Below are 27,127 nucleotides of genomic sequence, written 5' to 3'. Positions count from 1 at the left end.
TTCCGCAAGCAACCTTTTCATAGTCGCTGCAGGAACAACTGCTAGCAGTCTCGGATTATGTGGTCAACTGCGATGGTGTCGACACCTTTCTTGACGGCCCTGATCATGTCGAAGAAACCTTGCCTCCGCAGGCTCCATAAGAAATGATAATTTTGTGAGCTTTTTTAAAAAAACCATTCAAGTTGTATTCGTAGCTGTGCGACACTTTCGGGTGATGCCAGTTTCACTTTATTGCACAAGACCATACTCATAATCGAGCTGTGGCCGTTCTGAATTCAGCTTGCAACAAATCACAGGGTTATATATAGAAGTAAAGTGCAGCCCACAACAAAAAGCTTGTCATAGCTTTTGTGTCTTGTACTATTCGAATGAGACATTGCTCTTCCCAAATCACTAAATTTATTTCCAAGTATTTCACATGTGCAACTTGCTGTGAGCCATGGAAGAAAGTAGCAAAAACATTCTTGCATTGTTTATTTTTTTAATTCTTTCATCACGGTTGGACACCATGAACCTATTTACACAAAGCTCTATGTGCTTAAATATATTGCAGATCTAAGTAAAATATTACAGTTCTCATATTCGTGTCATACTGATATTATTGGCGACTATGGCTACTTCAAATACTTTTTTTTCAGTAAGGTACAAACTGTTTTCAAATTAAATTGTGTTGCAGCAAGGGTGTGCAATCCAGAAAATCAAGCTGGAACTTCATGTTGTGGTCAGTATTCACATGTTTAGCTTAGGGTGCAGATAAAGTGGATAATGCATGGCAAATATCATAAACACTCTTATGGCTTAACCGGTGCGTTGACTTTTCCAGCCATTAAATTAGGAGATGCAGACACATTGTATTTTGAAACTGGTTTCACCAAGTGCTGTAGGATTCCCGAACTTCTTCTCCAGTTGTGAAAGCTGCATCCACTACATGAATTAGTGATGAGGATAAAAAATTATTTCAACATTTGCGAGCTACCAGAAGGCTCTTTGGGCTCCTAGCTTGTCTTGCGTAAATCAACTATGCCACAGTACTTTCTTTGCGCCAGCACCAATCACTTTTCAAAGCAATGGGTTCAGAGCCCTTGCCCTCAGTTTTTCTCCTTTGGAAATGGTTACCTTGTGTTCAGCTGGGTTCGAGAAAGCGGACACAAAAAATTGGAGGACGCTTAAGCTTCGCCTTCAAGAGTGGGACGCGACAGCGTTCCCGTCGACCCGCCAAGGGGTATAAGACAATGCGCTACGGCACAGCGATCACTTACGATGCGCCCCGCATCGGACTTAGCGCCCACCTATCACGCGGTGAGCGTCGAGCAACGCAGCGTTCGGCGCGGCAACGAAACGTGCGCCTGAGCGAACGGAACGAACCAAAGAACTCGGTGTCTCGGAGGGGAAACGATCTACGCCAGCCAAACGTCGCGATCGGCACGGGCAGAGAGATAGATAGTAATCTAAAGAAAGGACCGGGAGCACGGCGAAGCGTCGTCAGGGGAGAGGGAGTCCCGCGACGCGCCTGGCAGCGGTCCCAATGCGCGCGCGGCGCGCCTCCTGTCGGGGCAGCGCCGTACATTGAGAGGAGGGGGTCTTCTGTGTTTGCCGCAAGATGGCTCTGCGTGTGCGGAAAGCGCAGAAGAAATGCAGCGGAAACGCACTTCGCAACTCGTGTAATTGTGACTTCTGTACGTTACATGTTCATAATTACCGATATACACCGCAGTATAACTTTCCACGGCTCGTTTCGAAGGCAACACCGCATTCACTAGAGGCGCGTTTGCACCGCTTGGAAGCATCGAACTCGTGGCTGAGTGGTAGCGTCTCCGTCTCACACTCCGGAGACCCTGGTTCGATTCCCACCGGGCCAATCTTGGAAGTTGCTTTTTATTTATGAAGCGCCTGCCGTGATTTATCGCTCACGGTCAACGCCGCAAACGCCGACACCGACGCCGACACCCGACGCCGACACCGACGACACCGGCTTTTCTGCGACACGAGCTCCTTAACGCTATCGCGTTAAAATACTGCCTGCACCTCTGATCTCTACTATGTTTAGCCAGCGGAAATTTTTGCCAGCGCAAATGTGGTGTCGTACAGCGGATTGTCCCGGAAGCAGGATGTATGCGGCACATACAAATGCCTGAAGTCATAAAATTGCTGCCGTAAGGATTTTAACGCGACTGCGTTAAGAAAACTGCGTTAACGCGACTGCGTCGCTGAAAAGCCGGTGTCGCTGGCGTCGGCGGCGTTGGCCATGAGCGAAAAAATTCCGGAAGGCAATTTATAAATAAAGACAACTGGCAAGATGGGCTAGGTGGGAATCGAACCAGTGTCGCCGGACTGTGAGACGGAGACGCTACCACTCAGCCTTGAGTTCGATGGTTCAAAGCGCGACAAACGAGCCTCTAGTGTATGCGTTGTTGGCTTAGAAACGTATGGCAAAAAGTCATACTGCGATGTATATAGGTAATTATGAGCATGTAAATTACAGAAGTTGCAGTTAAACGAGTAGCGAAGTACTTTTCCGCTACATTTCTTTTGCGCTTGGCGCACACGCAGAGCCATCTTGTGGCAAACACAGAGGACCCCCTCCTCGCAATGTACAGCGCTGCCCCGACAGGTGGCGCGCCACTCGCCCACTTCTCCCCTTCGTCTCGTTTGAGCGCATCGGGGCCTTTTGGGGACCGGTGCGAGGATGCCCCAATACTCAACTCGAACCCCTCGTGTTTAGGCGACGCGGCTCCACTTTCCGCTCATAGCGCGATTCCTAGGTGCAGCGTCCGATGCGGGACGCCTCTGACGTGATCGCTGCGCCGTAGAGCATCTGGTGGGAAAGCGTCCCCTGCGATGTGCGCCGTGCTGCTGGCGAGGAGTCATCTTGCTGCGTGGTGCTCCCAAGCGAGATAGAGGACGATTCCATCGAGGCGTAAGCCCCATGATCGCGGCCGCCTTCATGGCGCGTCGCATCCCGGCTGTCCATGCCGATCACGACGTTTCGCTCTCGCAGATCATTTCTCCCTCCGAGACGCCGAGTTCTTTGGAACGTTCCGCTCTCTTAGGCGCACATTTCGTTGCCGCGCCGAACGCTGCGTTGCTCGGCGCTGACCGCGTGATTGGTGTGTGCAAAGTCCAATGCGGGGCTCCTCGTAAGTTGATCGCTGCACCGTAGCGCATTGTCTTACATCCCCTGGCAGGTCGACGGGAAGGCTTTCGCGTTCAACTCTTGAAGACGAAGCTTAAGCGTCCTCCAACTTTTTCTCCGTGGTTTTCTGTATTTCAGGAGATATGTGCTCCACATATCTGGTAAGAGCTGTTACCATAGTCTGTACCCGTATACTGTAGTTCTTTCTTACATGAAGTGTCTTCTCATTCGCCATTGTTTTCAGCGCGCTGCACTCATATTAGCGATGTGTCGGTGCTGTGATGAAAAATTCGGGACGTCACTCCGTCCTGCTTCCGTAGTTCACAGCACAGCAGGCAGGTAGTGAAGATGAAGAAATGCCGCACTCCCGTGCAAGCGAAGTGCCACTGCAAAGTGATAAAGAGCCAACTTCCGGTTGCAGGCTGGCTTCAGTCGAGGGCGCTCGATTCGCTGTCCAGCCCTTATAGTAGAGATCAGTGGTGTACACCCTCTTATACTGGCTTTGCTTTATACAGTCAGAACAGTGGCAAGAGTTCCTACGTTGCTTGACTCAACCTGTGTCATGGCAACAGAAAGCCACTTCACTGTGTTGGTTCTATGGTTGTAGTTATCTAAGTGAACTGAGTGCACATTCTAGCAAATACTTAAAAAAATGTCGACACATGTTTACTACATTTACAAGAGGGGCTAGTTGACTGGTAAGGATGGGAAACACGTTACCAGCTCTCTAGTAGGATGGAAGCATACAATCATATATTTGAAAGCTGGACTCCAACTGAGACTAACTTGGCACAGGGCTACTGCAGGCAAGTATGGTTACTGTATCGCCTAGCCTTGTGCCAAGCAAAAGTTCAAAGTGTTTATGGTGCATTTCAACTTATTCTTAGCTATTAAACTGCACAATACATGCTCTAACTTTACACATGGTTGGCTTTTCATTGCCGCTTTGGCTTGTTTTCTCCCTACACATGCACCAATCCTCTCTATCCATGCAGGGAAAAACACCATGATCTGAATATGTCGTGTGCCATACTCTGGGCTGCGCCTTAACTTTGACCACCTGGGATGCTTTACCGTGCACCTAACTCTAAGTAGACGAGCGTTTTTAGCATGACAGTGCTTTGCGTTTCGCCACAATCGAAAGGCGGCACCGCCTCCTGATCAATTGCTTGACCTTGAGGTTAGCAGCACAACGTCACAGCCACTAAGAAATCGCGACGGGTCGTTATAGAATGTTAATCTATGTCTATGTGACATGGTTTATGTTGAAACCACAATAATTTTTGTGCTCCTGAGAGGAAATGACAAAAACTGTTCGACCTAGGCCGAAAATGAAGGCGGTAAATTTCTCATAGCTTCTACGTAGCGTTATCTATTACGAGGAAAAGACTGGAGTGTGCGGGCCGATCGCGAAGTAGCGCTTGCATGTAACACATTGTCTCAAAGCCCTCGCTGCCCAGAGAAATGAATATGAGTAAGTGACATGTGACGAATGCGCAAAATGTCTCAAAGAGCTATTTGGCTTCAGGTCGATAAAAGTATGCGTGCGACCGTGACCTATTGGTTAGAGCAATGCGTTGCAGTGGTGGAAATCAGAGGCTTAATTGCACTTTCGGACTTGCATATCTTTTGAATGAAAGAGGCCTGGAATTAAACGAGTAATGAACATACATACCTACTGTAGGCGAGTCGGGGTCAGGCAATGAACAACTTTATTGCAAGAATGAACGGGATATATATACGAAGTAGTGCCGCAGTGGGTCATGCGCAGTGCATACATATAAGCGTGACGTAGCACCTATTCAGCCTTGCTACATCTTCCCTTTTACAGGGGAACTTAAGACGTGGTTACCGTGTCTCTTGTTGAGGGTACCGACAGGGCTCACGTCGAAGTCTTGTGCTTCGACGTAGTTCTTGCGGGGGCTCCGTGGAAGATACGTCTTCGGGCAGGAGGCTCGCTTCCGTCTGTGGGTCTACCAGGCGGAGGTGCTCTCGTGTGCGCCGAAGTTCCCGGCCGTCTTCAGTCTTGACTATCGTTGAGCGGTGTTCATCGGCTGGTCGGAGAAAGACGGCGGGAGACCAGGTCCGCTGGTTGGTATCGTACACTGTGACCTGCTGACCTGGCATCACAGGCGGCAAGTTCCTGCTGCCACGATTGTAGTAGGTCCTCTGTCGTTGGCGTATTTCTTGAAGGCGGCCCTGGACCACGTCAGGGGGAATTGTCCGGGGTTCCAAGTGGCTGGTAGGTACTGGTAGAAGCGTCTTAGTCTGGCGTCCCATCAGCCTCTGCACGGGGGACTGGAGTACATCATCACGTGGGGTATTGCGCCATTCAAGCAATGCCATTTGAAACACAGGCATTTTAAAGGCACACTTCTTTAACAGCTTTTTTGCTTCCTGAACCACTCTCTCAGTCATGCCATTGGAACGCGGATGATAGGGGCTTGAGGTGATGTGATCAATAGCCAAGGTGTTGAGAAAGGTTACTTACGCCGTAATTTTAGCTCTGGCCCTTCTTCACTGAAGCTAACCCTTTATAAAACTTTAGTTCGCTCCAAATTGGAATATTCTTCAGCCATTTGGGATCCGACTCAGTCGTCATTAGTTTCTTCTCTTGAAAGTATTCAAAACCGCAGTGCACGCTTTATATTATCTAATTATTCTCGCTATGCAAGTATTTCTTCAATGAAACGAACTCTTAACTTACCTGATCTTTCGTCACGCCGCAAATATTCCCGTCTCTCCCTTTTTCACAAAGTTTTTCACTTGAACCCCCTTTTAAAAGAGACCCTTCTTACCCCTCCGTCATATATTTCTGCCCGCACTGACCACAGCCTTAAAATCGGGGTGCCATTGTGCCGTACTAACCGGTACAGTGACTCCTTCATCCCCAGGACAAGCACGGACTGGAATCGCCTTCCCGCCTCAATCGCACTCATCACCGACCCTACTAACTTCAAAACCGCCGTTCAGAATGCCTTTTGTTAATATCTTTTGTAAATTTTTTGTTAATACTTGTTTATTTTTTACTGCATTACTTCTTGTTTTGACTCCACTCCTTTCTGTAACGCCTTCGGGCCTTGAAAGTACGTGAAATAAATAAATAAATAAATAAATAAATAAATAAATAAATAAATAAATAAATAAAGTCCTTAAACTCACTGCTGTTAAAAGGTGGACCATTGTCAGTGCACAACTTCCTGGGCAAGCCATGGACTAACAAAATTTGAGAACACCACGTGTTAAGAGAGCTCGCCGTTGCTGTACGAAACTCTCGAATTTCAAAGAAGAAGGAGTAGAAGTCGACAATAAGGGCGAACTCGTGGCCTTCAAAGAAGAACAAGTCCATGCCGACAACTTGCCATGGCAGTGAGGGCACATCATGACTCAGGAGTGGCATTTTAGGCTGTCGAGGCTGATGCTTTTGGCACACTTTACAGGCTTTACAGAACTACTCAATGTTGCTGGAAATATTGGGACAGAACGTCACGTTCCTTGCTCTCGCCTTCATCTTATCCACTCCCGCGTGTGCCGCGTGAAGAAGACTCATCATTTCCCATATCTTTGATTGTGGTACAATTACCTTGTTGCTTCGAAACACGAGGCCGTCCTGTGCATGTATCTCATCCCGGTACGCCCAATACGACCTAAGTGGCTCCGAGACTTCTTGCTTGTGAAAGGCCACGTTGTATTCGCGTACTCCCGTAGCTTTACGAGGGTGTCGTCATCATTGGTTGCTGCTAGTAAATCCTGCAGGGAGCGTTGAGAGGCTGAAACACATTCAAGAACATTTACTTGAAACCGCTCGTTTTCGTCCAAGAATCTTTTACTAGGAAACCTTGATAAAGCGTCAGCGAGGAACAGCTCTTTGCCAGGATTGTACGTCACAATGATAGGATAACGCTGAAGAGTTAGGCGCATGCGTTGCAGACGTAGCGGGCACTGGTATAGCGGCTTACTGAATATCGCCGCTAAGGGGCGGTGGTCAGTTTCAACTGTTACAGCATGCTGTCCAAATATGTAGTCATGAAATTTGGTGCATCCATGAACAATAGCTAAAGTTTCTTTTTCGATTTGAGCGTATCTTGTCTGTGCCTCTGTGAGTGTCCGTGAGGAAAAAGCAACAGGCTGCGCATCCTGTATCAGCACAGCGCCTACCCCCAGCTGGCTTGCATCAACTGATAGCGTCACGGGTTTGCTTGGATCAAAATAGCTGAGCACAGGTGCTTGAATAAGAGCCTCACGCAATCTCAGAAAGCTTTCTTGCTGTTTTTCCGTCCAAACCCATACAATGTCTTTTCGCAACAAAGTTCGTAGTGGTGCTGTTACTACAGACATGTTTGGGACAAAGCACTGTACAAAATTCATAGTGCCCAAAAACACTTGAAGTTCCTTACAGTTTCTTGGTGTCGGCATTTCTAGAATGTCTTGAACACGTTGGGCGTCCACACGCAGGCCTTCGGCGCTGAGCACGTGTCCCAGGTAGCGCACCTCTCGCTGCAAAAAGACGCATTTCTTCAAGTTTAGTCGAAGATTCTGTTCTCGGCAGCGCGTTAGGAGAAGTTGTAGATTGTGGTCGTGCTCTTGCTTAGTCTTGCCCCAGAGAAGAATGTGATCCATTACTACTGCGACATTTGGCAGACCTTCTAGGACGCGGTGCATCGCTGCCTGAAATATCTCCGGAGCAGAGGCAATGCCAAAAGGCATGCGCAAGAACCTGTAGCGTCCGTACGGTGTACTCATTGTACAAAGTTTTGAACTTGCGTCGTCTAGCTTTATCTGCCAATACCCCGATGCTGCGTCTAAGGTTGAAAAAACGTTGGCGCCCGCAAGCTTTGGCACAACGTCTTCGAGAGTAGGCATAGGATAGTTTTCCCGCAATAACGCCTTGTTCAGCGCTATGGGGTCTAGGCAGATCCGCACTTTAGCTTTTTTAATGACTGTGACCATGTAACTCGACCATTCCGTCGGGCCCTTTACCTTTGCTATCACGCCTTGTTCTTCCATGCGCAGAAGCTCTTCCTTGACTTTGTCTTGAAGACCCACTGGAACTCTCCTCGCTGGCACGACGACTCCTACGGCTCCTGGCTTTAGCTGCATTGTATACTCCTCGCCTTTCAGCTGTCCCAGTCCACTGAAAACGTCTGCGAAAGGTTGTGCTGCCGGGTATAACTCTTCGGCGTGAACGTTTTGCACGCGACAAAGAAACCCGAGGCGTTCCGCCACTGATCCACTCAGCGTCACGGGCACATTTTGTTCGACCACGAAAAACGACTCTTCGTGCACTCTGCTGTTAGCTGACAGTCGCAGCCGAATTTTCCCTCTCGCTGTAGTCTTATGACCGAAAAAAGCGGTCAATGTGGCGTGGCAGGTTTGCTGTGGCTTGCTCGGCAGCAGTTTGGCATCCTTGTTTGAAATGACGCAGCAGTTAGCACCTGTGTCTAGCTTGCAGGTAAACTTACGGCCTTCAATGTCAACTGCTGCACTCCAATGATCTGCCGCTTCGACTGCACTGACAGTCAGGGCTTGCAAAAAGAAATCGTCTTCTTCCGCTTGTACCTCGCGCAGCACGTTTTTAGCGCCTCTGGTTTGTCGTCGCACTGAGGATCTACATGCTTGAACGAAGTGATTACGCCCACCACACTTCTTGCATGTTTTCCCTTCAGCCGGGCATATTTCGCCACGGTGAGTGGTATAGCCATAATGACCACACGGTTTCCTTTCTTTGGTGACTGCTTGAATTACTGTGGCACGTGCTGCTTCTGCGCCTTCACTGATTTCTTTAAATTGCTCTTTGCCCAGTTCCTGGGCCCGGCAAATTTCAATGGTCTTACTGTATGACGGGTTCTCGGAAATAAGCCTTTCCTGCAAGCTTTTGTTTCGCAGTCCCAGAATGATTCGGCTGCGGAGCAAACGGTCTTATTTATTTATTTATTTACCCACAGCGCCACAGTGGCATTACAGTGGGGGGTTGTCTTCTAGGTCCCCGAACTCGCAGTTTTTTGCTAAAAGCCTGAGGTCGGTTAGCCAATCATTGAAACACTCCCCTTGCTTTTGGTCTCTTGATCCGAAATGAAACCCATTAAACGTCAAATTTCTCAATGGTTTGTAGAATTCTTCAACTTTCTGAAGCAAAATGTCCACGTTGTTCCTATCCGCTTCATTTTCGAATTTGAAGGCGTTTTAAGCTTTTCTGCCCTCCTCTCCAACTGTTACAAGTAACGTTGCTGCTTGGACTTCTTTGGGCTGCTTACTTAACTGGGTAGCCGTGGAGAACAATGTGAACTCACATTTCCAAGTTTTCCTTCCAAGCCATGCGTCTGCTGACGGGTCCAGTGGTTTCGGCGGGGGAAGCAGCGTTGACGGGGCCGACATAGCGATAGTGAACCGCTGCCACCATGTAGGCGAGTCGGGGTCAGGCAATGAACAACTTTATTGCAAGAATGAACGGGATATACAGTAAAAGCTCGTTAATTCGAACCGCAAGGGGAAGCCGCTTCAGTTCGAATTAACGAAAGTTCGAACTAACGAAAGTGAAGGAGAGCAACACTACACTGCGATTTGGAAGCACTAGGGCATGTCAGAAATTTGGCGTGTCAGAAAGTGATGGCGTGTGCCGCGGGCACACGCCATCTTCAAGTCGAAGCTCTGGGTCAGACTGTGCCACACCACCGATGTCCACCGAAACGAACGTTAGCCGAGGCTTAACACTATCACAATGATTCGCGACGGCCGATACCTCCAAAGCTGAAAACAGAGGTGCACAACCGATGAAGACTGCCGAGACAAAGACGCTGAACATGTGAAGGTGGCGAAGGCCCTGATTCATTGGTTCTTGATTACAAGCGCAGCTGCGACGTACTTGATTCGCTGTGTTGTGGCGCTTGCCGTGCCATCTCCGCACAACATTAGCAGCTGTACAAGATTTGCAAAGCTTCCGAGATTCACAACGGGCAAGAAGTCTAGGAGGTTACGTAGAACGGAGAGGCGGCAGCCGCCACTGCCTTCTGGCTGACCCCGCGTCGGTTAGATTTTTTTCCAATTTTGCCTTCTCTCGCCGTTCTCTCCGTTTCGGAGGCAATACAGCCTTGTGTGTAGGCAGTAGGCGCTTTTCTCTGGCCGTGTGCCAGGTGAGCGTAGTTCGAATTATCCGCGAGGGAACCTTCTCGCGTTCGAATTAACGGACTTTTATATACATAGCCTTCTGTGGAGCTTGGCCGGACCAAATCGTACAGTTCGAATTATCCATAAATTCGAATTATTGAAGTTCGAATTAACGAGCTTTCACAGTATATACAAAGTAGTGCCGCAGTGGGTCATGCGCAGTGCATACATATAAGCGTGACGTAGCACCTATTCAGCCTTGCTACACCTACTACAAAGAGCTAGGAATAAGTGAAAAAAGTAGTTCGCTTTGACGTAACACTGCAGGGTAACGGGACGGCGCCCCGCATAGCGTGCCATTGACGCTAAATTTATTCGGAAAGGCAAAGATGAAGTGATGAGCGAAATGGCGGCCACGTCCCGGTTGGTGAAGAAAGCGCGTTGTACTGGCGGCTCACGACTCAAGCCACAGGCCCACGCATGACGCTAATGATGATAGCACATTTCGTAAAACACGTTGGTGAAAACGATAACATAAACGGCTCTTCTAACTAGCCAAACTGACCATGACAAGAGGCTTGGTGAGTCAGTATGGTCTTAAAAAGATCAGGTCCTATGGCAACGTAACCCGTAGGTGGCCGCACCAGCCTACCCTGTAGTGCCACCGGTGTTAACAGCTCTTACTCGCATGTAATTTTATAAATAAGGAAGGAGCAAACTGTATCGCAACGAACCAAAACACGAATAAGAGGGCTCTGAGAACTTTTTCTCCACCAAAACTGCCGAAGTATTAGAAAATGCGTGCCACATGAGATCCATGACCTCTCGTTCACGTGTCAGGGCCGAGCTTCCCCCGTAACATTCTGCAAGTGAGGCCTCTCGCATACAGTCTCTCGACTAGCATTCAACTTTGCTCAGCCAAATGAATGCTATAAATTTGAAAGGGTAATTTACAAGCCTAACCAGACCAAGTGTCACTCTCAGAGTCTCTTTAAGCACAGGGCAATCAATCAACCAGTGCAACAAATGATTATTGTGTTTATTCGCGTGATTCCTTTTCACGAAAACATTGAACGCGCAGGTAAGCTGAGTGGAGAGAAATGGTGGTCAAAGCAGCGTTGTTCGCGCTCCTTGCCCTCACGGCCCTTCTGAGTGCCCTGGCTGAAGACATGCACGTCGAGAGGCAGACAACGGAGGGCCGTGTTCGCGGCAAGGTTGTGCGCAGCCTTGGGAAGAGTGTGGAGGAGTACCGCGGCATTCCTTTCGCCGAGCCTCCCATGGGCAAACTCAGGTTCCGTCCTCCACAGCCAAAGGCACCGTGGGAAGGAACGTTAGATGCCACTGCAGGATCTACAGCGTGCCCTCAGGTACGTATATAAATGACTGCGATTACGTGCAGAAGGGGCATGTTCTTTAACATTCATGGAGGAAACCCCAAACCGACAAACGGGGCAACCGCCTAATGTTCCATTCCGTGGGAGCTCAAAAGCTGTAGAGCAAGGAACCTCGCTTGAGCCACGTTCCGGCAAACATTCTTGACTTCCTCAGGGCAGCAACTGCTATCTTTAGCGTTTACCTGCGCCTAGCTAACGCCAAGAATGTGGTAGGAGGAAGAGAACAAGCTAGTCCGGCACCGGCTATTTCGCTCTCCTATTGAGTATGGTGGGGAGTGAACTACGCCTACGTCAACGCCAAGGAAAGCAGTTGCACCCCTGAAGTTTATTTTTTTTATTTCAATATATTGCAAACCTTTTCCGTCCAAGCACGAGTGGCATACAAGATAGGCAATACAGTTACAATGGTGTCGCATACATAAAGAGAGGAACACAATCCAAGTGTAGAAAGAAATAAATGCGGAGTAGACTGTAAACAACAGTGCAAACGATACAATGTTCAGCTCACATGCGAGAACCTACAAAACCCAACACGAAGCGGGAGAACAAAATCACAGTTTAAAACAAACCATGCAGTCCTACCCGTTACCTCGTACTTTAACCACGTACTAATACATTATTTACAAGAAATCGATTTCTTGGATTTCTTGAGCAAAGGTTTCTATCGTTTAGCAGTTCACCGCTGATGAAGGTAGATCATTCCAGTATGTTATAGATTGTGGAAAAAAACAGTTTCTTTGAATGTTGCTGTGGAATTTAGGTAGCCGCATTGTCTTCTGGTTTGTACTTGAGGAGTTCCTGGGCGGTTCAGGCAGATGCTCTGTTCTGTATATATTATATTGCTCATGATAGAAAGGATACAAAAATCTAAGTTTGGATATTATTCTGCGTTGATCAAGACAATGAAGTTCGGCTTTTTTACGCAGAACGGTAACACTGGTACACCTGGAATAGTCTGAAAACGCAAATTGAACTGCGAAATTTTTCACTCGTTCAATTTCGTTAATCAAAAATTTTGATGGGGACTCCAATGATATAGGCATATTCTAGAGCTGGTCTAATCAGCGCGTTACGGGAGCTTAATTTTACTTCAGGTGGAGCTGTACGCAGTTTTATTTTGAAAAAAGATATCTTTCCTTGGCGCTTTCGAACGAATACTTGCTATATGCGGTTCCCAACTGAGGTTGGATGTTAATGTAACCCCCCAAAACTTTGCGTGATCACATCTAGTAATTTACAAACTTCCTTATGTGTAAGGAAAGTTGAGAGGCTTTCTTTTCATTTGTAAAACTTATCGCTACGGTAGTGCCATTCCCCATCGGAAGCACCATGCCTGATGTTTTTCTAAGGAGCAATTAAAGTTATCTGGTCCTTTGTTTAATTTACCTTTGTGTACACAACGCGGTCATCTGCGAAAAGCCTTATTTGAGTGGATGAGTCGACACTAAAAAGAATATCATTAATATATATAAGGAATAAAGTTAGCGCTAAGACGGATCCCTGGGATATACCAGACAGGACGTCTAAGTTGCTCGAGATGTTGTTATTCCCAGAAACAAACTGTTTACGGTTCTGCAAATAGGATTTTGCCCATTTATTAACGTTATGTTCAATACCAATTGCTTGCATTTTATAATTAGATCATTATAATGAAGAACATCGAACGCTCTGGCAAAATCAAGAAAAACAGCATCAATTTGTCCTCTTGTGTTGAGTATACATTTGCAATACCGTTGCTTATCTCGGCTAGCTGTGTGACTGTTGACAAGACATATCTAAAACTATGTTGCCGAGAGCAGAGTAGATTGTTAGTTTCTAGATGCGACATGATGTCTATAAAAATGATATGTTCTAATATTTTGCAGCACGTCCTCGGTAATGAGACCGGGCAGTAATTAGTATCTTTAATTTTGAAAGCGGATTTGTGTATAGGATTAGCCGTAGCCGCACGCCAGTCACCAGGGATTGTGTGTGTAGATATGTAGCTAAGGTATACTTCATGCAAATATATTTTATGACATCAACACAATGCTTCATAGTTTCAGGAAGAAAACGGGGACTTGGCAGCGCCGTCAAGGTTAAGGAACCGTCTCGAATGGAATAAGTGTGTTGCTCACCAACCTGGATAACGAAGAACAGACGGATGAGCATCCGTTCCTTTGTGGTGCAACTAAGTCAGTTAAAACACCTGCCTGCGCTCCGGGCATTTATACGGTCGAAGTAGGGGCCTTCCGTTGACGTCAAGTGGTTGGTCAACCAGGGTTTGCGCAATGACCCTGCACTGTTGACGGGCGGCGGTAGCTCCGTTCTTTGCATGGCGCATTGGTCTGGCTGCGAAAGCTAAACGTTGAAATGCAGCCAGGCATTATCACCGGCCGCAGCGATATGCCCGAAAGGTCACAACGCGACCTGGTTAACCGGGAGGTAATCAAGTCCTTGCTCGAAATCATTGACCCATCAACATTAATTGTTTAAGAAACACTAGGTCACTACCAGCTTGTAGCTCCCGGTCAGCTGCTCTTTTGCTTGGATTCCGTAAGAGTGAAATTCATGTAAAACATTACACTGATAATCCAGAAGAAACGCGCACCGCAGACTTTTGAGACTTTGCGCAGCCACAGCGTTGAAGCGTTTTTTTTGTTTTTTTTTTGCAAACAGTTGAAAAAAATATTTCAATTGTCTCTGATTGAACCGCACACTTCATTATTTCCATCCAACACATTGTGTCCCATTATTTCGAAGTTTAAACTCAAGATAGTTTATTCTCGCAGGACATCAGTAACGGAAGCGTCAAATGCTTGTAAACATAACATGATTGACACATGTTTAATGAATTTTGCATGCGCATAAGCCGTGCCAAAAGCCGTGACAAATTATAGGTTTGTCTACCTGTAGAGTATCTGGGGGTTTGTCTGAACTACGTTGTGTAGAGAAACTATAGATCATGAAAGGGCATGCCAATCATTACCTTTTTATTTTATTGGGTGTTACAGTAAGAAGCCCTATATGTCGTTAATCTGGCATACCTTCTTCGAAAACGTGATTAAAGCGCTTCAAACTAGAGACGGGCGAAGACACCGACACCATTAATTTTCATACTTAATGGGCTTTCTCCAAAGCCCAGCAAAAATTATCCGATGATTACGATACTCCCTAATGCGAAATTTGAGCGCAGCTCTATACGTGTTTCCATTTCGCGATATTTTGAAGCAAAGAATTTGAGAGAGACATGTAGCAGAGTCGGTAATGGTCGAAAATCTGATCTGCGGATCAAGCGAGCCGGCGTTTATACATGACTCGTCAAAGGTTCCAGTGTGATCGCTGGTGCCACATGGCTTCCAGAAAGTACTATACAATTCGCATAGCGCATACAAGCAGATTAAGAAACAATCTCACACAATAACAACCAAAACAAGCGCGAACGAGACCGACCCAACAGAACCAAACAGGCGCGGGCGAGAGCTGTGGCGCGAGCAGACGATAGTACGAAACGAGCGGATCGGCTGAGACCAGACACGAGTGCGCATCGAGCCGTAAGGAGGGTCCGCATGACACCAGCATCGCGCGCGCACGTCACTGAAGGGGCCGCTCTCATTGGTCTCCGCCATTCGCGGCTCGCGTCCTTCGTGTCCCACTCCAGCGAAGGGGGGCGGAGCTGGTTACGAGGCTGACAACGCCGACGACGACGCGAAACCCAGGAACGGACGCCAAAGAGCTGCGCTCTAAAATACCCTCGCAAATGATAACGCCAAGGAAAGCACTTCTTTCCGTGTTGCTGAGCACAATCCGGAACATTTCCAATGAAGGTAACGCGCTGAAGCGACCATTTAGCATTTGCAAGAATAGATTTAGCTACCTTTAAAAATAATCAAACCTTAGAACTTACTCTGCGTAATTCCTGACGACAACAAACAATATAGTATTGCACTAAGGCGGATAACCTGCATATTAGCCTAACATTTATCATGAGAAATTTTATAGCGCTACGAAAAGACGGGAAACCACACAACAAGGCTTTTACTTGAAATGGAAGAAGCATCACATATATGCGCATAGAAGTTGGCGCGCATACCGACCAAATCAAGGGATGAAAATAAGAACGATACACATGTACAGGCGCTCCCAGAATAATTCGGAACGCCACACACGCGGCCGCTCGCCGGCGGAGCGCACCCGCGGAAGAAGTAGTACCATGGTCTGCGCGTGCGCGGTCTGCCTAGCGAGCAAGGTTGGCTCCCTAGCGCATCTAGTTTGTGTTGCGCTGCTCCAAAACGGTAGCCCTAGGTGCCGCTTGATGTTTTGTCAAGGGGGGCTGTGCCGATGGTGTCTGGGACAAGCTGTGTCTGCGCATGCACTCGCGTTGGAGCGTAAGCGCTCGTGTCTGCATGTTCGCGTCCTTGGTCCTTTTTTTTCATTTTTCGTGTGGGCCGTATTTATCACTTACTAAAGATATTTATGGTAGGTGACCGGGACTAGCGCTGGCAAAGGGCGGCGTCTTCGTCTGATGCAACCGTGATGATATCGGCGGCTCCATTGATGAAGGGAAACGAACATATTTAAACAGTGACAGTTACGCGAATTTCGCCCTCTTCCAATCGAGGCAACATGCCGAAAAGAGTGCCGATGAATGGGCGGAGAAATAAAGTTAAGCTCAATTCACAAGGTATACCTCAACGTGAGATATGCCGCTTCACAGGAAAGTCTATAAGTGCGGTCAACCGAATTCAACCGAAGGAAAGCTTATACAAGCTGAATCTGGGAGGGTCCAGTGCCGACGAGCTCTGGCTCACCATAACGCGCGAGTGGAAGCGCCTTGGTGAGAGGAGGGACTTCGTCGATGCGCTCTACGAGTAAATTCCACGCCGCGTAGAAGCTGTGCTTCGCGTGGACGGCGCATTCGCGAGATACTGATATCGGAACACACCAATCGCTTTAGACAAAACAGTTACGTTTAGATTCTTTTTTTTTTACTGTGGAAAAAATAAACCCCGTGTTCTTCCTGTTATTTAGATTTACTGTGTTCTCCTTACTATTTTCTTTTTGCATTCAGCTCACACAGCCTACCCGTGATTATCATTGTATATTTCCTCTGAGCAAAAGAAAGTGAGTATCTTCGCCAACAAACGCCGACTCGCGATCAATACGTAAGGATACTCGCTACCAATGGTCCAGATTCCGTGGTTGATTGGCGCACAATATATGCGAGCCACGTAACGGGGTGCGCTAATAAATGACTACAGTGGTGAAGAGTTCATTAGAGTGCCCTTTGCATGAAGTTACTTCCTGTGCGGGAAATTGGCCTTGATGAACGTGCCGCGTTATTTCATTTTGTGAACTCTTTTATTGCCACTATTGCAGACACACCCGTTACGAGGGGTCATGTAATAGTGGAAATTGTCCTCTTATTACGAAGCTAGTAGTAACACGGATAGGGAGATATTTTACTAAGAGCTAATACTTCGCAGGACAGGCTAACACGGTAGAAAAATAAGGCAGCGTTGCATTGTAGCCAAGCCGTCCCACTAGCACGTAATCACGCAAAGCATTGCTATCTCCCAGACGGGATGCAGACCATGGCGAGAATACGCCGCAAGGAATGCGGGAGCCTTTATATGCAGATTTCGGTGCATGCATGCTGTGCTACAGACGTTCATTCACCCAGCCCCCATTGCACAATGCTAAAGGGCACCTAGCGCCCTTCTTGGAGCAAGGCAACGCCAATCTAGATGCACTAGGGAGCGAAACTTGCTCGCTAGGGAGACCGCGCATGCGCAAATCTTGCCTGTATTTATCCGCCGGCGCGCTCCGCCGACGAGCAGCTGCGTGTCCAGCGTTCCGAATTATTCTGGAAACACCTGTACTTATATACTTAAAACCTGAAAACAAATCACACGGTACGCGTGTACGAACACTCTAGAAATGCAAATTCCTTATAATGTAGAATGACAGAAGGCAGGCTGACATAAGCGTCGTCTCTGACTATTCTCGCGTGAGCTGGCTAAATGATTTAGAAAACTATCCCTCACAATTGTAACGGTAACGGACCCGATGCCTGTGCAATTTGCGATGGCCGAGACTATTGTTGTGGCGCCTGATCCTCACCGTATTGATTTTGTATGAAATATATTGCACTACTTACTCGCTATGTCTAGTATTAAAATTAGGGAATTTTGTATGAACACAGGAGAAAATACATTCAAGTTTATTCTTAGCAGAAAACAGGACGTTAATGTTACGTCCAGAACCTACGCGCTTAAGCTCATGAGTTATCCTGTGTAGGTACGGAACAACTGCTAATTTCCTTTAAAAATTAAATTATGGGATTTTATGTGCCAAAACCACTTTCTGGTTATGAGGTACGCCGTAGTGGAGGACTCCGGAAATTTTGACCACCTGGGGTTCTTTAACGTGTACCTAAATCTAAGTACACGGGTGTTTTCGCATTTCGCCCCCATCGAAATGCGGCCCGTCGTGGCCGGGATTCGATCCCGCGACCCTCGTGCTCAGCAGCCTAACACCATAGCCACTGAGCAACCACGGTGGGTCGAGCTAATTTCCTTTCCCGATAATTTCGATGATAGCGCGCCTTTCAATGGGCGCCTTTCCATTCCTTAGTTAATTTCCCACATACTGATGTGACAACACTCTGCAGATAGCCAGCCTGCTCCAACTTGTCAACCTGCCATTGTAAGGTCAATTTCATTAGGTATTCGCGCCGTTGTTACTTTGTAAAAGCATCACTGGCTTGGAAGATTCCTATTTTTAGCAGTTTGTATTGCACTGAACTATAAACAATGATAGGATTAATAAATCTGAGTACATGATATAGGCAGACATGAAGCTGGCTAAACAACTATCTTCGTTTGAAGAACTGCAACTAATTATCATAGGGCGAATAAAACAAGAGTTTGACTTTAGGCCCATCTCCATGAATTTTTTTTTAAATGATTGCGACATCGCAGGAGGCATTAACCACGTGACTGAACAAAAGCAAACTTATGTACGTATCTAAATACATTTTGAACAAGTTTAGAAAGATTGAATTCCTTCTCTATATCAATATTGCCGAGAAATTTGTCGCTCTAGACGCAAGTGACATACGACCCGTGCAGTTAATTAAAAAAAACAATTTGAGAGGATGAAATCGTACTATTCGAAACAATACGATATGTCATCAGACAAAAATTTGTTGAGTTGTACTCTACTCAAGCTGATTAACCCAAAGGGCAATGAAGCCAGAGTGCAGGCCGACTAAGGAAGGGGTGTTCTACAACGGATCGAGTCAGGTCACCAGCCAAGGAATTGAGAAATATGCGGAGTCAACTACTCTTGATAGATTTCACAGATTACAAAGAATATCCTAGCGAATACCTATGAAAGAATACACGACTACCTCTATCATTCACTAAAAACGGAAACTACTGAAAAAGGAAGTGAGGCATGGCGATACAACCTCTACAGTGCTATTCACTCCATGCTTAAAAGTTTTAATGCGGCTAGACTAGAAAGAATTAGGAGTGAGGATGCAATGAGAACATCTTGTCAAGCTGTAGTTTGCAGATGACAGCGTCCTTTTCAGTAATGCTGTAGATGACTTACAATAAATTCTTGAGCAAATTAGCCGACAAAGCGAAGGAGTAAATTTCATTCGTAATGTGCAAAGTATAAATGTCGTGTCTGATAGCTAGCGAGAGCACGAGAATGTGTGATTAGCAGTCAGCCTCTAAAATTAGTGGAAGAGTAACTTTTACCAGGCCAATTTCTCACATGCGACCCCGTTAAACAGTAATTTACTGAAGAATACTAATGGGTGGAGAGCATACGGCGGGCAATAACAAAGCATGACCGCCAGCCTGCAATCAATGCATTCTACCGGCACTAAGGAAAGGGATGGAAACTGGTGTTAGCAAAGAAGCTCGCGAAGTAGACAACGAGCTATGCAATGAAAAATGGTAGGCGTAGCGTTAAGAGACAGCAAGACAGCGGCGCGAATAGAAGGGCGAGCTTTACGTAGCAGATATTATAGTTTACACTAAGAGGAAGAAATGGAGCTGGCCTAACCGTATCTAATGCGCAGGGCAGATAACAGGGGGTGTATTAGGCTTGCAAAAGAGGTGCCTAGAGAAGGAAAGCACACTGAAATACGGCAGATAATTGAGCGTTAAGGCATTAGGTAGTGTCTACTGGGGCTAAACAGGTGTAATTGGAGATCGCTGAGAGGAGCCTTCATATTGAACTGAGCATAAATAGGCTGCTGATGGCTGTGATTATATTATATCCACCTTCTTGCTTCATACCTGTTACCTGCTGGCAAAATTTCCAAAGTGCCAGTTGTATACGAGCAAATTTCTTGCGGCAGATGGTCGCTGTTATGTGCACCAACAAGAAAATTCATACACTTGCCCTTAATTTCAATTCAATGTCAGTGCCACATCAATCTCGCAACTCACTGCTACCATTACACGATGTTGTTGTTGATGTTGAAGCGCACCTCGGCTGCCTATGTTTTTATGTACAGGTGCGCTTTCCCGGCATCGGCATGGAAGGGCTCGACGATACGGAGGATTGCCTTCATCTCAACGTGTGGGTGCCTGAGCTCGCCAGGAACCACCCTTCGAGTCGACCGGTCTTGATCTGGATCCATGGAGGGGGCTTCACGCTCGGCAGCGCCAATCAGGCGAACTACAGCGGAGCCGTGCTGACTGCGCTCGCGGACGTCCTTGTGGTGTCCATGAATTACCGCCTAAGCATCCTGGGCTTCCTGAACGCGAACTCTCCAGATGCGCCCGGGAACGTCGGTATTCTAGACCAGGTCATGGCGTTGAAGTGGGTGCAGCGCAACATCGAATTTTTCGGGGGTGACCCACAGCAAGTCACGTTGTTCGGAGAGAGTGCGGGGTCATGGAGCGTGCACGCACACATCATGTCACCGATGAGCGAGGGTCTTTTCAAGAGAGCACTCTTGATGAGTGGCACTATGTACAGCATCGACACGTGGGACACGGTTCATGAGAGCATGGTCAAAGGTGACAAAGTGGCTGGCATCGTCGGCTGCTCCGAGGGTGGTTCAATCAACCTGTTTTCAAATCCTGAGAACGTCATAAGTTGCCTCCGCAACAAGTCCACAGAGGAGCTCGTTGCCGCGGCTGCAGAAAGCGTGGCCCCCAAAGTTATGCCTTTCTTTCCAACCTATCACGACGCCTTCCTTCCCCGGAATCCAATAGAGGCATTGAAGCGCGGTTTTTTCGCACCTGTCGATGTCATGGCGGGAGTCACCTCCGACGAGGCGGCTTTCTTTCTGCTGTACCCGCCGGTGCATGACCTCCTAGCCGAAGACCTTATTTCAGTGTCTCCAAAAGGACTCGCTGATTCTCTTCACGGCCATTTGTCACGTTTATGGAAACAGGACACACCAGACGTGCTACGAATGTACGTTGACGACGCGCCGCAAGGTGACAACAACGCTTTCAGGAGGCAGTACGTCGACTTCTCGTCGGACAGGGTGTTCAACTGTCCGTTACGGTTCATGGCAGACAAGCACAGCGAACGGGGAGGAAAAGTGTTCGCCTTCGTCTTCGCCCACAAGTCGGCGACAGCCCCGCTGCCTGGCTGGATGGGGCAGCCACATTCCTTCGAAATACCATTCGTTTTCGGTGAGACGTACGCCGCGGAGCCAGCATCGCGGGACGGACGCATGAGTGACGCCTTCATGCGGATGATGGCCACCTTCTCTGAAAATGGGTTTGTTGCGTATTCTTACCTTCACTTCACTAAGAACCAATCTATGTTTACATAATCAAGGGTTCCACGAATGTTCATCTAGTTATATAGCAACGAATGAGGAGAATCACGGTTACTGCCCAAGTCTGTTCAAATAAATGACGTTTCAGAACCGCGTACGGGTTCCTTATGCACTAAGTTGGACATGAAGCTGTCGTCACTTATGTAGCCAGCACGGGACGTAACGAGTATACGTAAAAGGCAGGCATAGTCACTGATGTCCGGTTCATCGTAGGTGGCGTCGACTGAATGATTAGCGATTCTTGCAGCCGCCGGGAGGACATGCTCTTTTCCTTGGCAACAACAGTGGCATTGTCCAGTCAATCTTGGGGTTATGTTCTTGCGCATGCTCGGCAGTGGCGTTCGTCGTGTGACTGTTATTTCTTACGTCACGTTTAATCATAACATAAGGAGCCAACAAACATTGCCAACAAGGACAACATAGAAGAAATTACTTGTACTCATTAAATCAATTATTTCATGTAGTACGTGCGAATAATTTACCATATGTTGTCCTTGCTGTCAAGATTTCTTGGCTCCTTATATGATTAATGAAAATCTTGCCCCTTGGTTAGCCCCCTTCCTTCTCTTCTATTACGTCACATTTGTGGTTCTTGAAGCGTCTTGAAAACTTTCGTGTTTTTCCAATATATGATTGATGGCAATCAGCGCATGGTGTTTTATACGCGACTGCTGGAAATGATTCAATGGGCAACTTTTATTTCACGTTCATTAGGTGGTTGCGGAAGTCGGGATGTGGGCAACGCGCAAGTGTTATTTGAACAACATGCACGATAAGGCCTCGCTGATATTTGGACGTAAAGAATGGCTGTACGTGCACAGATTGTTCTGTTGATCTCTGAGCTTGGCTGTAATATGCGCTTGTCGGTACTGCATAAGAAACGACTAGGGCACCACTTTCAGGCTAGCTCACGGTGGACCACCCGCAATTCCTTTTTCAATGCATCGCCACCTGAGCAGACGCGCATGGCGCGTGTTATCAAGGACGATACTACGGACGTCTTGTGGTCGAGAGGATGACAGGAACTAAACTTGAGGTAACCACCCACGTGCTTAAGCTTCCTGTAAACCGAGAAGGCGAGAGCACCCCCATCCAGGTGAACCAGTACATTCTAGAAAGGCAGCAAATTGTCAATCTCTAGTTCAGCAATGAATGGTATGTGCACATTTTGTTCGTTCAGGCAGTCCAGGAAACGTGGGCTGTTCTGCTTCTTCAAAATACAGAGGCAGTCATCCACGTAGCGACAAAAAAAAAAAAACTTTAGTTGTCGGGTAGAATGATACTTCCAATGCTTCCAAGGCGCCATTGCCGAGCATACAGAAAAACATAATCTCAAGATTGACTGGGACAATGGTAGTGTTGTCGCCTAGGAAAAGAACACGTCATCCCGGCGGCTGCTTGAATAGCCAATCATTAAGTCGAGACCAGCTACGATGAAGCGGGCAGCAGGGACCATACCTGCCATTTACGCGCGCTCGTTGCGTTAGGTGCTGGCTACATAGGTGACGACAATTTCCTGCCCGACTGAGTGAACAATTATTCCGCACGCACTTCCGCAAGGTCAGATAATTCACCAGACTTAGTAACCATGATTCTCCTCAATCTGTGCTTAGTTCAAGCGCGTCTAGAGGCATACTATTGAAATCGAATATCAGTTATTCGTTTTCACTTCCCTAATGTGTATAGGATCGATGTAATGAACACCGTCATTGAGCATTGAGTGCGTATTGTTTTGACCACTTTGGGTTTTGCAAGGTGCATCCAAATGTAAGCACACAAGCGTTCTTGCACACCGAACACCATCGCACTTCACCTGACACGACTGGGAATGAAGCCTGCGATCTCCTTTTTGGCATTTTTGTTCCCGTAAGTTTATAAGCATTATACCTAAGTTTTATCAGCGCGAGTAAATCAAGGATGCACAGAAATACGCTGACAGGAATCTTCATTTTTATTTGAGAAAGGCCAGCTTTTATATTAACTGCCCAGAATATGGATGAGTACACATATACATATACAATAAAAAATTATAGCCTACCAAGCACGAGATGGCCCGCTAATACAACTATGTATAAAAGGACTCCATTATTTCGCTTACCCTCTTGCTTTCTCCTTTCCCAAAAAACGTATGTGTGTGTATGTATGTATGTATGTATGTATGTATGTATGTATGTATGTATGTATGTATGTATGTATGTATGTATGTATGTATGTATGTATGTATGTATGTATGCTCTATATAGGAGTGCATGAGTTATTACTACACAGCCCCGCTAAGTCGCTTCCATAGCGATCCTTGACGTCAGTATAAGTGGGCATTCAATCCCATGTTTGAGAAGACGAAATTCTTATCGAAAGGAAAAAGTGAATAGAAAAGAGAAACGATGGAGGCATTTTATGTTAGGATGGTTGGAGATAGCTGTGTACGCGCCCTTGCATGCTATATAGTAATACGAAGCGCCATTTTTGCATGGTAGACTGATTTTGTAATGTATTTTCCTCAGACACGAAGCCCGCTGGGGATAACATTCGAACCCGGTTCCTATTACAGACTGGTATAATATGAACGTGAAATCACGATTTTTTCTTTTATATGCACCGGATAGATCCTGGAGCCAGCATACACATGTAAATAGATAAAGTGTGTGCTTACCATTCTTCTCATAAAAATACATTTTTATCGACTAAAAGACACAGATGAATATCTAACATCGTGTGGTACGTTGGCGTCTCGATGCTGCATCCTTTATTTTTTGTAAACTCAGCAATGTAGAGGTAGAGGTACTTCGTGGTTGCCTTTATCCTCTGTGACTACACAATGGCCTAGACGAAATGGGTGGGAATCTTGGTAACAAGCTTACAGAGGTAATGCACCTAATCCACTTTCATGCAATTCCACGTGCTTTAGAACTTGAGACGGGGCATGTTAATTTAAGCATGTTAATACTTAATTCTTAAGACGGGCATGTTAATCTGCAGAAAACTAAAGTAATTGTAACGAAGAAGAGTAGCCGCCTGCGCCACAGCACCATCGCTACAGGCATGAGCTCGTGGTTGCTGTCTTTCGCCGAACGCTTGTGACAGCTACCTGTTCGCGCCCGTTGCTAATAAATCTCTTAGCAAGTGGTGGACGTGCTGGGTTTCGACCACCCTGGAACTTCGGAGTCGCACTCTACCCCCCATCATGCCCGACGACGCACGCACTCCTCCAACGGCGCCGGCCACCTTGGTTTGTGCCGGTGCCTTGCGTCAGCGAGATCCCCCTATCTTCTCCGGCACAGATGGCAAAGACGTTGAAGATTGGATCTCGTCTTATGAGCGAGTGAGTGCCCATAACCAGTGGGACGACGTTACCAAGTGGAGAAACGTCGCATTTTATCTTATGGACGTTGCGAAACTATGGTTTCTAAACCATGAAGCCGACCTCACTTCGTGGTTAGTCTTCAAGACCAACTTTACCCAAGTTTTCGGTCGGCCTGCAGTAAGAAAGCTTCGTGCAGAACAACGTTTGCGCACACGATCCCGAGACCGGAGAAAACTTCAGGAGCTACATTAAGGACATTGTCGACCTTTGCAAACGCGTGAATGCGTCCATGTCAGAGGAGGAGAAGATCAAACATATAATGAAGGGTATTCAGGACGACGCATTTCAAATGTTATTATCGAAGAGTCCTTACACTGTCGCTGAAGTGATCGAATTGTGGCAGAGTTACGACGAGTTGAGCAGGCAACGGCTTCACACCCGACGTCCCACCCCGCCCGCCGACTCTCTATCAAGCCTTGGAGTCGACGACAACCATGCTGCTCTCTTCCTAAAAATCCAGGAATTCGTTCGCGCAGAGGTCGCCCGCCAGCTGTCGTTGATCTCTTCTGTCCAGGAACCACCCCCTGCTTTGCATCCTACGTTCCGCGACTTCATTCAAGAACAAGTCTCTCAAGCCGTTCCTCCAGCCGTTGAGCAGCCATCAGTCACGGCTCCTCTCACTTACGCTGAAGCAGTTTCCCGATCTCGTCCACAGGCGCCCCTGCCGCCCTCTATGCATCGACCACCGACATTTTTGCCGCCATCTATGCCGCTTCACGACCGCCGGCATTTTCCTCCTATGCCACTGCCCGACCGACAGCATTTTCCGAATCCTCAACCGCGACTCGGACCTTACCCCCACCAGTGGCGCACCTTCGATGACCGCCCAATATGTTTTGCTTGCGGTGGTGCTGGTCACGTGGCGCGCCATTGTCGTCGTGGCATGCTTCCTCTTCAGAACATCCGGCGAGCGCCACCTTTCCCCGCTCCGTTTTCCTCGTCGCCTTCCGGCCTTCCTACCTCTTCCTTTTCCCCTGACCGCCCAACCGCCCCTACTCGCCGCTCACCATCTCCCCGTCGTCGCTCGCTTTCTCCGATGCGGCGTCGTCCCGTGTCCACCGAGCAGGAAAACTGATGGACGCAGTTCCCGAGGCACGAACTGCGTCCACGTCGCAATGCCCAAGTCCTCGTCCCTCTCCAGCCAACGTCATCGAAGTCTCTGTGGAAGGAATCGCCGTCCTGGCGCTTGTAGATACAGGAGCCGCCGTATCCGTAATTTCCGCCGAACTCTGCCGCGCACTACGAAAGGTTTTAACGCCTCTCTCCGACTTCTCCCTTCGAACCGCGAACGCTCAAAATATAACGCCTCTCGCTGCCTGTACTGCTCGCGTCTTCATTCAAGGTCTTCTGTATACCGTCGAATTCGTCGTGCTGCCCACTTGTTCCCATGACATCATATTAGGCTGGGACTTCCTTGCAAATAATAACGCCGTTATTGACTGTTGTAGCGCCGAACTCGAACTTTCTGCCCTTCCCGACGTCGAGCCTATCGAAAACGACCCTTCCAGTGTTAAACTGTTTGTTTCCGAAGACAATTCCGTCCCTCCACGCTCTTCCCTGCTTGTGCCTGTGTCGTGCGCAGCTATTTCTGATGCCACTGTTCTCTTTACGCCCTCTGAGCTGTTCATTCGCCGCCGATGTTCTCCGCTGCCCTTTGCTCTCCTTACTCTTTGCAATGGCGTCATGAAAATGGTCGTCGACAATCCCACAGCCTGCGCTTTAGCTTTATCTCATGGTTAATGCCTAGGCCTTGTTCAACCGGTCGACACCTTGTGCATCTTTGACACTCCTGCCGTTTCTACTTCTGCGGGCCTTGGCGCACTTACTTGTGACTCTGCGGTTGATCAGTCACTCCTCGACGCTTTCCACTGCTCCATCGATGATGGCACGTCATCTTCAGAACGAAGCCAGCTTATTGCTCTCCTGCAGAGGTTCAGTGCTTCTTTCTACAGCCATGCTTCCGGTTTGGGCCGCACATCGACCGTTTTTCACCAAATAGATACCGGCAGTCACGCATCTTTACGGCAGCGCCCTTACCGAGTTTCCGCCTCTGAGCGCCGTGTCATTGACCACCAGGTTCCTGACATGCTCAAGCGTGGCGTTGTGACGCCTTCGAACAGTGCCTGGGCATCACCGGTCGTCCTCGTTAAGAAAAAGGATGGCTCTATTCGATTCTGCGTCGACTACCGACGTCTCAACAAGATAACGCGCAAGGGCGTTTACCCGTTACCGCTCATTGACGACGCCCTCGACTGTTTGCAGGGAGCTGAATTCTTCGCTGGATTTACGTTCCTGATACTGGCAAGTCCCTTTGGCACCATCTGATCGAC

General features: G+C 47.6%; 1 protein-coding gene across 1 annotated transcript in view; it reads left to right on the top strand.

Moving 5' to 3' along the window:
• The window catches only part of LOC135921428 (acetylcholinesterase-like), a 57,286-nt gene that overhangs the window by 16,474 nt on the left and 13,685 nt on the right, over positions 1–27,127 (top strand). The window contains exons 2-3 of the mRNA XM_065455785.1: positions 11,319–11,604; positions 20,150–21,372. Of these exons, the coding sequence (XP_065311857.1) occupies positions 11,338–11,604; positions 20,150–21,372 (1,490 nt within the window). The 5' untranslated portion in view covers positions 11,319–11,337. The remainder of the gene's footprint in view (positions 1–11,318; positions 11,605–20,149; positions 21,373–27,127) is intronic.

The sequence above is a fragment of the Dermacentor albipictus genome, chromosome 10, assembly GCF_038994185.2.
Source record: "Dermacentor albipictus isolate Rhodes 1998 colony chromosome 10, USDA_Dalb.pri_finalv2, whole genome shotgun sequence".
NCBI classification, from domain to species: Eukaryota; Metazoa; Arthropoda; class Arachnida; order Ixodida; family Ixodidae; genus Dermacentor; species Dermacentor albipictus.
Note: the sequence above shows the minus strand (reverse complement) of the source record. Positions and strands in the feature narration are given on the sequence as shown.